Source organism: Octopus bimaculoides, chromosome 6 (genome assembly GCF_046866305.1).
Source record: "Octopus bimaculoides isolate indiv1 chromosome 6, ASM4686630v1, whole genome shotgun sequence".
NCBI lineage: Eukaryota > Metazoa > Mollusca > Cephalopoda > Octopoda > Octopodidae > Octopus > Octopus bimaculoides.
The window spans coordinates 35006057-35022528 of record NC_142933.1 but is presented as its reverse complement, the minus strand read 5'-3'; the positions used below and the strand labels follow the sequence as shown (position 1 = coordinate 35022528).

The window sequence follows — 16472 nt, the reverse complement described above, 5'->3', positions numbered from 1 at the left end:
TTTCACCAGTCCTCAGTCAAATCGTCCAGCCCATGCTAGCATGGAAAGCGGACGTTAAACGATGATGATGAATAAAAAAAAAAAACTTCATTAGCAGCTTTGAATCAATAGAAAAAAAAAATCAATATGAATACATGGCTGTGGGGGTATTGATTTTACTTGCAATAACAATGTTCCAGGTTCAATCCCACTGTGTGGTACATCTTGAGAAACTAATTTCTACCATAGTCACAAGGCAAATCAAGTCCAATCAGTGTAATTGAGTTCAAATTTCCATAGGGACCCTATACTTAATCCAAGAGCCCAGTTTTGTTTGTTGTACTGATTCTGTCCGAGGATTAGGTTATGGCTACAAGTTTCTAAGGAATACTTGGATACTTCCACTATGACTGAATAAATTCAGTGATGAAGCAGTTGAAACATGCAATACTTTGTTAAAAATCAACAAATCCACCATCATCTTCAGTGTGTGAGAGTGTGTGTATTGAATGTTCAAAAAGAGAATCAATAGTTATGAATGAATATATATAGCATTGCTAATAGTTTCAAGTCATCATCTGACAACTGTCTCCTATGGGTAGAATGGTTTGACAGTAGTGAAGTTGGCATGCAACTCACAAGACGAAAAAGTCTTTCAAGTGAATAGGACTGTGGTAGAGAGGAAAGGCAGCTTGATGTCAGATGAGGAAAGGCTTGAGGAATAGGTGTCCTGTGGTAGGGGAGATACAAGGTTACCTCACATTAAATGCAAATTCTGTGTGTGTGTGTGTGTTACACATTTAGATTCTCCAGTTTCTTTCAGTGGAAAGTTGTTACATAAGACATGGTTAATGTCAAGATAAATTTACTCTGCTTTGTGTTACAGGAAAGTAACATTTCCACACCCAGCTTTCAAATGTGTTTCTTTCACAATTAACTTTCTAGAGTGATGAGAATTCAATTTATTAGCAATGATATAAGTATGCATTTGAAAATTGAGTTGATAAATGGAAAGGTACTTTAAAAAAATCTAAAAACAAAATTGGATTTTAAAATCAAATGATTTCCTTAATCATTGTAAAGAAAAGCATAGAACAAAGTCTACCACTGAGTCCATAGGTGGATGTCAGTTCAATTACTGCTTCACATTTATTGTATATTTTGCAGCATGAAAACACTTTTGTAAAAGGAAAAAAAACTCTTGAAAACTAAATGCATCTTCCATGATGCAAGTTGAATTGTATCTACCACCATAGCCCGTTAGATACATTGAAAAGACATGTTAGAATGATTTTTAACTTCTTTAATAGATTCTCTATTAAAAATTGATACGACAGATGATTGGTACCACTTAAGGCTTGTCCACACATTGAGCAGTACCTGGCAGTTGTTGTTGAGTGCTGCTAGATGACCAGCAGTGGCAGGTGTGGTACAATCTCCATAATGTATCACATGAATAATCACAAGACACTTAAAGCAAAGAGTATAGTGCTGTGTACTAACACTGTCCAATCATGTGGGTGGGCTTAGGTAAATATAAAATTTTCAAGAATTACATTCCCAAAATCAGGGTGGGTCTTCCACAATGCAACATCTACTATTCTACAAAATATGGTAAGTGGTTAGCAGTTAAAATGGTCACACAGCTGTAACAGTGTGCAAGTGTAAATATTCAATCAAACCAACTATCCTACAGAATGGATTTGAAGTTAGAAATAAAATTACAAAAAAAATTTCAAATACCTTTCGTATGAGTCCTATAGCGATCTGGAGTTCTCTTACAGAAGTTATTAATTTGTTCTGCTACTGACTGATATTTGGTATTAGTGGCTGTAGTCTTGTGATTGGTTTCACTAAACTTAAAAGGTTGAACAACTGTCCTTGTTGGCATCTTTAATGCTGGCTGCAAGACAGAAAAAAAATATACTCTTGTTTTTTCATTTGCTTCAGTCATGTCTAGAGGAATACATCAATCCCATTATTTGTATGTGGTACTTTATCGCTATCTGTCTACAGTTTTGGTTTCATAGAGATGCAATTTGATACATCAGTAAAATGAATACTACATAGACAAGTATGGAAAGCGGATGTTAAACGATGATGATACTCCATGTCTATGTTGTAGCATTCTAAAAGCTGCTGCTTATGCTGTGTTCCTTCATGTTCCTTACAGGGTTTAACAAATACAAACTGAGAAAGTACTGGAGCCAATTTGATCAACTAAAATCTTTGAAGGTTGTGTTCCTTATGTCAGCCAGTGTTTTAAATACAGGTTTTGTCCCGTTAACGGGGGCGGCTGGATCTACCTCAATGCCATAGCAACTGCCCTCACACCATCTCGCCCTGTTTTAGGTGTCCTCCCTATCTCCTCCTCCACGTTTTCCTCAGTCTCCCTCACTTTCTCAGTCCATTTACCTCAAACTTAAGCACCCTCCTCAGAATATGCTCCTCATCCCTCCTCAACACATGCCCATACCAGCCATTCTGATTCCTCCAGCCCCAGCATCCCCATCAAGTCTTCAGTCCACCTCTTAAACAGCTTCACTCCACACATTTCTCTCACTATTGCTCTCAGTCCTTCTCAAAATTGCCATCTCTCTCTCTCCTTTAGACACCATGTCTCACTCCCATAAAGAATTGCAGTCCTCATGCAACTCCTATAGACCCTTCCTTTCATCTTCAATGAGAACCTTTTCCCATATAACACCATGACTGAAACAATTAAGAGAATAAAATATAAACTTATCCAGAAGGGACTGAAATATCACTTACGCAAGTTTTGTCTTCTTTGCGCAAGATCTGAGACAAGTCTGAAATTGGAGATTTTACATTGTCAACTGAGTGACTACGGAGTCGTTTATCAGAATTGAACTGAAATTCTTTTGCAACTGTCAATTTTTTGTTGGAGGTAATAGGCTGATATCCCTTGGAATTCTTCACTCTTTTCAGTGATTCTGCAGCCATTTTCTTAGCTTCCAAAGCCTTATTTCGTGCGATTTCCATCTGTTGTAGTTCAATTTCCTCATAAGTCATGTGTTTAGATGTTCTATAATAGAAAGAAAGATAAAACTAAGTTTTTGTCAATGTCATGTACCAGTATTCAACCATTTTGTACACCCAGGTCACACAAGATACCTTATGCTCATTCTATTCATTGACATAAAATATAATTTGGTGGCTTATACAGTTGACCGGACAAATATGTTTAAATATTCAACTTCAGATGTTAAGATGGTATTATTACTTTAAAAATTTAAGTCTTAATAAGATGTTTATCAAAACAGCTACAGGCATACAAAGAAAACTCTAGGATCAAAGACAATTTTGAAAGGAATAAATTAAGGATCAACGTTTAAAAATTATTACCATCTAATTTCAATTATTTCAATGCAATAAAATTATTTATTAAAGAAATTATTACACCACAATTACATCACTTTAAAGTTATGATTGGTTAGGGTTGGGAGCATATAGCTAATATTGATTTTAAGTTTTCATAAGGTGAACAAGACAAAAAGGATTAACATTGGAAATTTTTACAAGATATGAACTCAAGATCATAGATGTTCTTTCTGCCACAAGTCAGTATTAATTGAGACTTATGATTAAAAGGGGTTCCAGTTATGATCAAGTTATCTTTTCTGACTACATGATCGAATGTATCTTCTCTTTAAGAGTGATACAAAGGAAATTTGAAATTTCTAGCAAATCAAGCAACCACATAAATGCTGCCTCGATTCCAGCAAATGGAGCTCAAAATATCTTCCCTTTACCACTATTCATCATCATCGTTTAACGTCCGCTTTCCATGCTAGCATGAGTTGGACGATTTGACTGAGGACCGGTGAACCAGATGGCTACACCAGGCTCCAATCTGATTTGGTAGAGTTTCTACAGCTGGATGCCCTTCCTAACGCCAACCACTCAGAGAGTGTAGTGGGTGCTTTTATGTGCCACCGGCACTAAGGCCAGTCAGGAGGTAGTGGCAACGGCCACGCTTGAAATGGTGCATTTTACGTGCCACCTGCACAGGAGCCAGTCCAGTGGCACTGGCAACGAACTCGCTCGAATGTCTTTTCACGTGCCACTGGCACTATTGTTCATATAAATATACCAATACAAAGTAAGGAATTTGTAGAATGTAAAAAATGTCCATAACTAGTCTTATCACTTATCAAACCAACTTACAGAATGAGAATGCAAACTGAGTATTTATAGCTTGACCATTAGGCTCAACAAATAACTGGTATTTCTCTTTATCTCAAACAAATAACTGGTATTTTTATCTCAACAAATAACTGGTAATTTTTCTTTTTGCATATCCAATCAAGCCCAGATGTAGGAAAAAGATGCCAGAAAACTAAGTAGCTGATCAATTAATATAGCCTGCAGAAAACATCTAGCTATTATTGTCGTGTTTGGGTCTGATTCAGCCTTAACACTCAACCAGCTTTCTCATCAAATCCTTCTCTTGAAAAATTACAAAGGTAGTTCTGAGGTGGCAAGGATACTAGTAATACACAAACAAAACAAACCTTACTGACCTGAGAAGGTTTTCTTTTAACTTTGGAGCCATTTTATCAGTGCATCCCGTGTTCTTGACAGCCAGCTTATCCAAGGAACCTGAACGTCTGATATGGAGTTTATCTTTAGGCACTACTTTGTTGATACTGCCTGAAGAGATTGAACGTCTCATATTACTTTTGTTTGAAAAGGCAGTGGATTTGTTTAATTTCTCTGTAGATCCAGACTTACTATCTCTGGGTTTTGACATACTTTGATTTGTTTTTTTATTTGTAGAACATACTGGATCAGTCTTGGAATTAGCATCTTTACTAAGACTTCTTTGGTGATTATTTCCTTCTGGTTGGTCAGATCCGTTAGGTTGTGGCTCTGATTCTTGTGATGCTTTTCTTTAAAAATGAAAAAATAAATAAATAAAACATCTGCCTTGCTACTAACCATCTTATTAGTCTACTGCTATCCCTCTCTATTACTCATCTATCACTCTTTTCTATCGTTCCTTTATCATCACAATATCTCTTCTATAATCCCTTTCTCATTTCTTTCATTGCCATTCTTGTTCATTTCACTGACCACTCTCCAAACAGACAATTTAGAGAAGAGGAGACCCATCCCAAGTCTTGTTGGAGAAAAATCAACTACTGTGGTGTTGGTCAATAAAAAAGCAACAACATAGAACAAAGTCTCACTAGGAACCAAACAAACCCTAGTGCTATCACAAAATGTACAAAATATTGTGAAGTGGTTGCTGAAGAAACGAGCATCCTGCCATAGAAACCATACCAAAAATGAAATATGACCCATCTGAGAAAGAATTAACTCGAAATAAGGGCTTGGGGCTGCAACACTCCAAATAAAACCAGCATATAAAAGGAGGCATAAAAGATAATGATGAATAGCAGCAAAATCATATCAGGTATTTAGAAACGCAAATTTATTGAAATCCAATAGAAATAAAATTTTAATATTTGAGCCATTCATTTTCCCATTTCTTTTTAGGCAGTTTCAGTTCAGTCTGATGCCACTTATAGCATAGACAACCAAGACATTTGGGAATGTAAAGGGTAAAGGCATGCAGTTTCTCTGCATCATCCATTAATATAATTGCATTTGGTGAATAAGTGTCATTGGCTTGAAGTTTTCAATGGGCCAATCATTGGTTCACTGCATTTCTAATAAGCAAGAATGGTTAGAGATTGTCTAAGTAACTCATCAGGGAATAAAGGACACTCAATTATTTTTATTCAGTAGCACCAGGTGTTTTGAGAGGTTTTCTCACCAATACACATCAGCAAAAGACACAAACTAGGGTTCCTGTTTCTGTCAACCAAATTCTACCCACAAGGTATGTGAACCCAGGAATATAGTAAGATACCCAATATGCTATACAATAGGGTTGAACCCAGAACCATATGAAGCAAACTAACAATATAGGGCTTTCCTATAAGTAGGTTATCTCCCTTGGCTAGGCGGCGCTCCATGCAGATAATTAAACTTCCGAAGGCTACCCATGCCATTGTTATTGTTTTACGTCTTATCATGGATATAAAGCAGCTTGATGATTCAGCTATCAAAGTACTTACTGTGCCTGAGTTAAAGAAATATTTAAGATTATATGGACAGTATGTTACTGGAAGAAAGGCGGACTTGACTGAAAGGTTGAAAGGAATAAAAATTCTGTCGATGAAGAATGTCAACAAAGTAAATTCATCGGACGATACTTCAGACAGGACTAAGCAGAAGCTTATATCTCCTCTCGGTGAAGTATTGCCTGATCTAAAGATCTTTGTAAGTTGCCGAATTTCATAGATAATGACATAATTACCTCGTGCTACGGATGAAAGCAAAGCAACAGTTAAGGAGTGGCATATTTTACCATGACAGACACGTACACAGCATCGAATACCACGATGTGAGTGAAAGCTGCTCACTGTATTGTCCGGTGTCTGGTAATCCCTTCAATACTGACATCAAACCAAAAAAAGAATCCTGACCGCAGAGTGTGGGTAATTATGTCAAATGTCACTGGCAATGTGCATTCAGCTGATTGCAACTGTTAAAGCAAGTCACTGAGCATGCGTACATGTCATACGGGAGAGTTCCAATCAGGGATGGATAACACCTTATAGGAAAGCCCTATAGCCATGTCTGCAGTCCACATGACATGATTATACCATAAAATACTTACTTTGAGGACTTAAAGATTGCTACAGTAGGTTGCTCTGACTCTGGTTGAGGGTTTCTCAAAACCCTTCGTGGTCCTTTACTACAAACGAAAATAAAATAAATTTAGATAATCAGAAAATTTTTTTTTATGAAAGCTAAGCTCTAGGTATTTCTGGAGATTTATACATTCCTCCAGGCTGGTAATATAGGTTTACAAATTTAGACAGAAAAGTAGATGACAGTTATATTGCTTTCCACTAGAACTTTTTTCCAAACTTTGTGCTAATTTTTTTTATTGCTTAGCTAGAGATCAAAAAGCAGTGCCCTTGTTTTCAGACTCTTCAACACAAGTGGTAGGAATGGAGGAGTTGCAGAGGAAAAGAGCTGAAAGCAGTGCATTAAGATATTGTGTCTAAGGATATCCTATTATCCTTAGACACAAAACCTGGACAGATCACTTGCAATAGAGTGGGCATCACTAAAAGCACCAGAGATTTATGTAGTCAGGGTAATTGCTCCAATGTTTTAACTACACATTCTAATTGTCCTCTAAAATGCATTTTCAGTTGCTGTCTTAGTCCCAGGTCCAGGCTGATCAAAGGGTTTTAGGCAACAGCTATCTTTTGAAAGGTATCTCTAGGACTATATAACAAGTATCCTTTCTTGGATGTGTAGTTAAAAAGTTTGCTTCATGACCATATTTAGGGCTTGTTCCCACTAAACCATGTAACAGTATGGGCAAGTATCTTCTACATTGGACTGAAGCTGACCAACGTCTTCTAAGAGGAATTGGTAAATGAAAGCTATAATTATTTTAACATCCACTTTTCCATGCTTGCATGGGTCAGATGGAGTTTACTGAGGCAGATTTTTTTTACTGTCAGATGCCATTCCTGTTTCCAAGCAAAGTATTTTCCCATGCCAGACATGTTTATGCAGATCATTGGGAATGAATGCTTGTAACAGTGATACTCATTTACAATTATCACATGTATCACATGTGAAGATGTGACAATATCTTTTAATTTCCATCTACCAAATCCACTCACAAGGCTTTGGTTCACCCAGAGCTATAGCAGAAGATATTTGCCCAAAGTACCACACTGTGGGACTTAACTCAAAGGTCACTGTTCACACAAATGTCATTTGTTTTCAACTTGTTGCAACAGCTTATCAGGCCTTTGAGCTGATCAGTACTGAAAAGACTAAGGGAAATATTACCTTACTTGGAAACAGGTGATACTTGATAAGAACATCTGCCTCAAGTTCTCTAAACCCATGTCAGTATGGAAATATGGACATTAAAATATTCACTTTGAGGGAAACTTGGTTGATATAACTAGTAATTTGAACAGTTACACAAATACTCTCTAGACAGTATTTTTCCAAAGCTCTATACTATTTCCAATCTATATTTTTCTCTTATAAATAACCATGATGGGCTCTCCTCAAACATCTGAGTCCTTGGCTTTGCAAAGAAACAGTTAATATCAACAGTAGTTATTAGCAACCCTACCCAACACAGAACAGCTAAACACTTACTTTGCTTGATTCTCTTTACCAACAACACAGGCAACAGGTTTGTTCTTGAATTTGCGATGAAATTCTTCCACAGAAGCACATATATTTGAGCGGTTCTTCAAAGGAGACTGCTTGTCTTTATTAGACACACCTATAATACAAGGAAATGAAAGATTATAAAAATAATTTGGGTACCTTTCAATATATTCTTAGATATATCCAGGAGTTGGTTATCAGTTCTAATAGGGGAAAAATATCCAGAGTTTGTCCTGATACTGCTAAAGAACCCCACTCTGTAATTTTCCTATTTTGAGATATATCACTTTTGCTCTTTTGAACAGAATTAGTTTTGATTCTTCCACATTATTTGGAGTTGACAGCAGAATAAGAGCTTAATTGTCATTTGCAAATACTAGTTTTCTAAGTTGATTTACTATTCTGCTAGTTTAATGTTCTTTTTGTTTTAACCTTGCTTACTTTGGACAAATGGTATTATACTGAAGTAATTGATCTTATAGTTATATGCCATTTTTTTTTTGTTACTAACCACTCAACCATGACATAGTTGTAGGTGGAACCAGTTTTTGTAAAAAAAAAAGTGGGATGGGGAATGAAGCAAGTAGTTAATACACCTTGCTAAAGTGTTACAATACAATGCAAGCCATAAGAAAATGTGCAAGTTTTAGGATACTCACCTGTATTTGCTTTACCATCAGCATTGGTAACATTTTCAGGAGGCTCCTTTTTGGTTGGCTTGGCAACAACAACTGGCATTGCTTGGGCTATGATAGCATTCTGTCCTTCAGGCATGAAAAGTGGGATGTCATTTATGTCGGCCTCATGATCAACGTCTGCAACATTAAGAGAAACAAATATTAACATTTCACTTTCAACCACTATCAAAACCCAACATAGAATTTACAATCTTAAATAAGAAATTCCTCTTCATATATTCCTCTAATAATTTAAGCAATTACCCAGTTGTGTTTCTGAGAGAGGTATTTAGATCTGCCAGCTCATAGAACAAGCTCAAATCAATAGTCAGCATTTTTCGTTCAGTTCGAAGTCAGTAGTGATTAAGGAGAGCTGTTAGCAAAGTTGTTCCAGTCAGGAACCTTCCGTCTTTTAAAAGTTACGGACTACACACATTTTCTATTCAATTTAACTAATTATTCAGGTTAATTACTGAATGAAAGTCAGGAATATGACACTTCAAGAAGATAGGCTGTTTCTAACAAATGCATTACCCCACCACACACAAGAATTCATATCTCAACTGATCCATTTTATATATTACACAGACATAACTTAAAACAGCTCATAATGTTGAACTCTCCCTCTTCTCCACGAACACCCAATGCAACAAAAATTCAGAACTGTCAAGGGGAACGTATAAAAGTCAATTATTTGCAGATATTGTATTAAATAAAGGTTTCGTCGATTTTAGTCAATTTTGTAAGTAGATTAAGCGTTCCGATATGCATCTCTAAAAATACCCATTTCAATAGAATCAGCTAAGTGTGTGTGTGTGTGGGGGGGGGGGGGCAAGAAGGGTGCCTATACGTGGTCGCCCGACAGGACTAGAGATAGTATCCAAACTTTCTCAATTCATACCCTTCCGTCGTTTTAAGATGACGGTACATGACTTTAAAAAGACGAAACGTCCCGACTTTAATATAATTTTCGTAATGTATCGTAATCTAATTTTTAAAATCAAAAAATCTCAATAAATTTTCGAAGGAAAAAAAAGATAAAGATCCGGTAAAGTTACAGCCAGATGCATGATCCGACACTAGGTCCAATTAGTAATTACACTACAAAAAATGTTTACAATCGCAATTAAAAAGTTAAACAGGGGTATATTTATTGCATTCCTTAAGACGATTTTATCTTAGGTACCCATGACGAATACTTTTTATTCTTTCTCTGTATTTTTCAATACACTAGATAGCGTAGAAAATTTCAAAATACTATTATCAGAACAACTGTAACATGCAACTTTATTTCGTATTCAACAAACAGAATTAAGTATAAAATGAAGTATAATCATTTAAATAAAAATTCAAATGTTGAAAGAGCGTAACCACATTTTAAAAAAAAAGGATATTAACTTATGTGAATACTTTAGAAAAGCATAGCTAAATGGAGATATAAAATTCCAAACATTCCACAAGACGACTACAATAAGTTTTTGTTGAAATATTTCTACTAAATATGAACGGCGTTGTTTGAAGTGAAATCTCGTTCAGACCCAGTAACCGTCAAACCATCAACTGTAATAATGGTGCAAGGTTCGCGGTAGGCTAACACTAGTCACCGATCTCATTATTTTCAAGACAAGTTATAATAATATTCGGAGAGAAATTCGAATATTTCCATTTTGTGAATATTTTAAACACAAATTTGTTCTGTAGATGGCGTAGAGGAGCTTTATTTAGTAGAACAATTTTATATCGGAGTCCCATTATAAGTCTATTCAAATATTTGTGCAGTATAGACACACACAATTATATAAAGTAGCTACTTTAAATAATATTTTATGAAAAATACCATTTCATGTGATTAGTCGAGTAGTTATATGATAAACTGGTAATAATAAATTTCTAAAATATATTGATTTTATACATACTAACACACGATGTAAAAAAAAAAGATTGTCAGTTTTTTTGAAATTCATCCTTGCAGAGTCTTAGGAGTTTCAAATAAGTAAAAAGAAAAATAAATATCAAAGAAACATTTAACGTGACAAAATTATCATTACAAAAATGCGACATTGTTAATGCGTAAATGCGCCGTTAAATATAGTTAGAAGCAATGAAATAAGGAAAATCTGCATATAACAAATTTGAAATGATGAAAATAACAGGTCAGGCTTATATATTGTTGATAAATGTTATATATACGTATAAGTGTGTGCAAAATACAGTAAGCAGTATACATATTAATCAATGTCGTAAAATAATTGTTTTACTTACCAAACCAAGAATCGCTGTCTTCATCTTCAGATACATTTTGAGTAAAATCAACAAACTGGGGACATTCAAATTCCCATTTAGGTTCCATTTCTAAATACTAAAAAAAAAAATAATTTCTAAATGAAGTAATGTGAAAAGACACTAGAATTGAAGATATGGTTCTAATTTTATAGAGTGAGTTTAAAATGATGCAGAGAGGAATAAAAATAGATTTATTCTTCAAAATTATCTCCTCTATTCAAGTTTCCTAATAATCACAAACAAGCATCTGTAACTGAAAATTTTAATTTTCCCTGCAATATCATTGACCAATCAGTGAACAGCTACTCGGCAACAGAGAAATACTCGATTTTCATTGGCTAAAATTGCCACCGAAATAGCTGTTTGAATTTAATAAAGAGTAGTTGACTGGCAGAAGCGATGAACAAATTAATTTCACCTAGTTTACGTTCCGGGTTCAAGTTCTGCCGGGGTAAATAGATCCAGAATATCTACCCGACAAGAAATTAGGTTGATTATTATTATTCATAAATTTTGGTTTCAAATTTTAACACACAAGACCAGCAATTTCGGGGATAGAGTAAGTCAATTGTATCGACCTCAGTGCTCAACTGGTACTTATTTTATCGACCGCGAAGGATGAAAGGCAAAGTCGACCTCGGCGGAATTTGAACTCAGAACGTAAAGACGAACGAAATGCCAGCGTGCCAACGATTCTGCCAACTCGCCACCTTATTTATTATTCATAAATATTAAGGACAGTGAATGCCGGACAAACTGCCTTGTCAAATCCTACTCAATCCGACTTGACGTTTTATATTTCCTTTCGAAGTGGATTAAGTAAAGTACTTCTGTCGATATAATCCAGAACTGAGGGGATATTAATCCGAGCCAGGGTCTGCTTAATGATTAGGTTTAGCTCGGTGTGACGAGCGAAGCGACTAGCATTTAGGGGGGAAGACAGACCGTGAAGACCTGAGGGGCCGAGGGACCTACCACAGTGGCACCTCATCCCCTACAAACGTCAGCTCTCACTCTGAGTGCGATGGAGATGCGGAGTTCATCTAGATTGAGTACACCTCCAATGTTGGCCATAGGCAGGGCATCAATCCAATCTCCTGAGAATTTTACACTAGCTGAAAATAGGCGACACATTGTAAAATTGATTAGATTGATAAAAGAGAGAGTTGAAAGTGGCACCTGAACGCAGATTGTCCCATACTCTCTGTTTCCGTCTATCCCTCACTGTAACAGGAACTGACAAACCCAGCTCTCTCTACTGTGATAGAGCTTCATCCATCTCCCTGTTGGAATTAGTCCACGTTGGAGAAGAGAGGATGTTGCCTACCAAAGGAGAGCAAGCGTGGGTGGAGGAAAAAAACAAAACAAGGAAGAGATAAAAACGACCACTTGCGCAGACCTAGACCCACAAACCGTTTGGGCAAAACAGCTTGGTCGCGGGAGTCTGGGAAGAGTTTGACATTGACCAAGCATTCGAGTTTCCTGAAGTATTGGAGGGGTAACAGGAATCTATGAAATGGACTAGCCCTCAGAAAATCCAGTAGTTTAGGAACTGACAAGTAATTCCTAAGTATAAAAAAAAAACCTTGGTGGAGCTCAATTACTTCAAGGTTTTTAAAAGTTGTTCGAGGTTAGCCATTTTTTATCCAAAGATGGACTCGAAAGCTAGATCAGTAATTGGGGCTCCAAGGGAGCGCCACACTGATGAAGGAGGAATCGCGTTGGGGGGGGGGAGTCAACAGATAGTTTAGTAGCCTGCTCATGCGAAGCTGGGTGGTTAAAGAGCCAGAGCTCGCATTTGAAGCTGTTAACGCTAAGACCTCTACGACAAAGCTCCTCGATCATCGTCCTCACAGTTGCAAGCGCCTTGTCAGGAAGGCTTTTCAAACAAGCATCATCGAGGTACCAGACATTTAGGTCTAGGTCGGCTCCCATCTTGGTAACATCCTCAATACCCAATGCAAATAGAGTAGGACCAAGTGTATCACTCTGTTAGACTCCAGAGGAAGATGGGATGTGGTGGTCACCAAACGAGAGGTAGGAGGACTCCCGATAGGCTTGCTAAGCAAAGTGATAAAGTTGTGGCAAAGAATGACGTCTCGACTGATGGGGTTAAAAGCATGGGGACTCAGAGGGCAAGTTTGTGAAAGCCCTGATGGCATGAGTAGCAGCCTCACAACCTAGCTTAGCACCCACTCCTAGCTGACTAGGGGAAATTCCTCAGTCATGCTGCTAGAAACTGAGGACAGGCACACTTTTGCTATGAGCTGTCGCAGAGCACAACCAACTGCTATGGGGCGAAGGTCACCGTTGGTGAAACCAAATAGTTTGGCCCCAAAGAACAGGGGAGGAATGTAGACAAGGACACTCTCGGACGAGAACAAGTTTATGAACTGTATTAGGTTCTCCAAGATTGGAGCCTAGCATCACTAGCTGACAGGGAGATACCATTGATCCCAGCGACAGAACCTGCTGGAAAAGAGGCAATTGCTCTCCTGACATTGTTAGGGGTGATGGGTTGTAGAAAACTTGGTGGATCGGGCCAGTGTAGGTTATCATCTGGAGGGACCGGAGGATGTTTCTCCTTCAGTTGTTTGAGGGAGTCTGCGGTACACGGGACGAAGGAGGACAGAGAGGAAAGAAGGCAAACAGTCCCTTTAATATCAAATTCACTGAATTTGGCATTAACAGCCTTCATTAAGTTAGGTGGTCGACCATTGTTCGGGGTTGAGCTGATGACCAACCTGAGATGGACAGTGGTTGGGGTAGATTCGAACTGCCGTTTCAAGGAAGAATTGAGTTTCTGCCAATCCGAGGTTTTGTTGGATAGGCAGACGTTCTTCAGCAGTTTCGAGAGAATATGGGCGAAAGAGATCCGAGCTCCCTTAGAGATCCGATTGACGAGCTTCAGCTTGGACAAATCCTGGAGGGCGGCGGCAAAATCTTCAACAGGGATCTGGACTTCAGAGCTAGGTTCTGTCCTACAAAGGATATCAGGGCTGAAGTGACATCGGTTGCATGTCCAGTCACTAAAACTTTCGGTTTGAACCTTAGTAATGCCGACGCAGCTCCTGTGGTAACTTAAACTACACAAGTGACATTTGATGGTCTTCAAATAGCGACTTGTACGGATGCAGAAAACACAGCTTGAACTTGAAGTAACGCTGTGCGCATGCGTAGTCTCACGCGTGCGTGCAATTCAACAACCAAGCTTTCCCGCTTCATTCTGCCTCTTTCTTGCTGGCCAGCGATTGAGCAAGGACGTGTTTAGCTATCTCTCTCCATCTTTCGAACTTACGCTCGACAGCTCGCTTACATCTACATACCAACGTCCCAACAACCATGCTCACACACACAGAAGCTGTAACAACAAACAAGAGCTAAAGATGTATATATATTAACCACCTTAAATAAATAATTGTTATGTTGATAGTCTGGAGGTTTTCGCTAATGGACGTATAGAGATTTGTCTGTCGACCGTCTGTAAAAGCGCACCTCTTCAAACACCCTCATCACCGAGCAGCCTTTTCGCCACCAGCTTCGTTCAACCAAGATTACCACCGCGACGACAACAACTACTACTACCAACTACAAGCATTCCCCCGACGTCACCAAGTTTCAACAGGACATCATTACCACCACACATACAGAACACAGCTATATTACAGTTCCTGCGCCGACGTCTTCACCATCAATGTACTGTCTACCACAATGTCGTGCGCCAACAACCCCACCACCAGGGACACACCATATAAACAAACTTTTATAGAATATTCCGTACCAGGTAACCGGTCACAACTAGCATCCGACGCTCAACTATAGCTCTGCCAACTGACCACGACTTCCTGAGTACAGGCATTCTAAATCAACTTGTGTAACTCTTATACGAACTGGTTTTCTCCATCTCAGTGTTTTAAAACTTTTCACAGTCTGTTACAGACACTTTTACTATGTTCTGTGTTTTTTCTCACACACACACTTGTGCACTCATACATTTTCTTTTCTTTCAGTAAAAACAAACACTCAGACTTTCACATTCCGTGATTCCTGTTCCTGGACAGTAGTCATCACGATTTGTTTTCTCATTGTCTCATTTGTTTTTTACTAGGTGGCATTTACTGCCCATATTGCATGTTTTTCTTTCATTCCTTCAATTTGTACATTGCATGCATGTATCACACGAGTGTACATTTCATTTCTTTCATTATTCTTTGTGTGTGTTTGCGCTACATCTTGTGGGTGGTTTTCAGTGGCCATCCTGCCTCAGGCGTTCCAACAAAAAAATATTATCGTGCGGTCCACACTGGCAAGGGGAGCCCTGTAGTAATGCTGTGCGCATGCGTAGTCTCACGCATGCGTGCAATTCAACAACCAAGCTTTCCCGCTTCATTCTGCCTCTTTCTTGCTGGCCAGCGATTGAGCAAGGACGTGTTTAGCTGTCTCTCTCCATCTTTCGAACTTACGCTCGACAGCTCGCTTACATCTACATACCAACGTCCCAACAACCATGCTCACACACACAGAAGCTGTAACAACAAACAAGTGCTAAAGATGTATATATATTAACCACCTTAAATAAATAATTGTTATGTTGATAGTCTGGAGTTCAGCGTTCCGTTAATTCTTAATTTTATATAGGAAAGTCAGTTATACATCTAATGATGTATAACCCACTTTCCTATAAACTGGTATCAATGGGGTTCGCATTAGAATTAGAATTCAGACCATTAACTCTCGTGGTGGGACTCGGATGAGGTGCAGGAAGCGATGCAGGCAGGCTAGCTGTAACGGGGAAGTGGGGGAAGGTTAGCAATGAAGGTAGAGATGGGAGTTGGATGAAGCACATTTATAGTGACGGTGGGGTTCGGCTGGGGTGGGGGTAGGCGAAGATGGGAAGTATGGCTTCCCTTTGTAAATACTGATAGGGCACAGAAAGTGTGTCAATAGCCATGGGGCTACAAGCTACAGTAGCATCCACCCTTAAGAGTTAGCCACATTTAAGTGGCAAATATGTTTCATGATGTCGTGAAGCTACTGTGCATACCTCGCCCAGAGATTTATTATTGCTTATATATATGTACATATATATGTATATATGAATATATATGCATATATATGTATATGTATACATACATTCACTACAGATATATATATATAGGTATGTATATATATATATTCTTTTATTTGTTTCAGTCATTTGACTGCAGTCATGCTGGAGCACCACCTTGTAGTCGAGCAAATTGACCCCAGAATTTATTCTTTCTAAGCCTGATACTTATTCTATTA

At 38.0% G+C, this 16472-nt stretch overlaps 1 protein-coding gene across 3 annotated transcripts in view; it reads right to left on the bottom strand.

Annotated features, from left to right (window-relative positions):
* Positions 1–11468, bottom strand: part of LOC106876881 (targeting protein for Xklp2) — a 30400-nt gene extending 18932 nt beyond the window's left edge. For 2 of the 3 annotated variants that reach the window (XM_089353739.1, XM_014925622.3), the window contains exons 1-7: positions 11166–11468; positions 8886–9041; positions 8212–8341; positions 6692–6769; positions 4524–4892; positions 2752–3025; positions 1723–1882 (exon numbers count right to left, since the gene is read on the bottom strand). In XM_089353739.1, the coding sequence (XP_089209865.1) occupies positions 1723–1882; positions 2752–3025; positions 4524–4892; positions 6692–6769; positions 8212–8341; positions 8886–9041; positions 11166–11253 (1255 nt within the window). In that variant the 5' untranslated portion in view covers positions 11254–11468. Of the gene's footprint in view, positions 1–1722; positions 1883–2751; positions 3026–4523; positions 4893–6691; positions 6770–8211; positions 8342–8885; positions 9042–10301; positions 10435–11165 lie in introns of those variants that run through there. The other variant, XM_014925623.3, reaches the window with a different exon arrangement.
* Positions 11469–16472: the final 5004 nt, after the last annotated feature.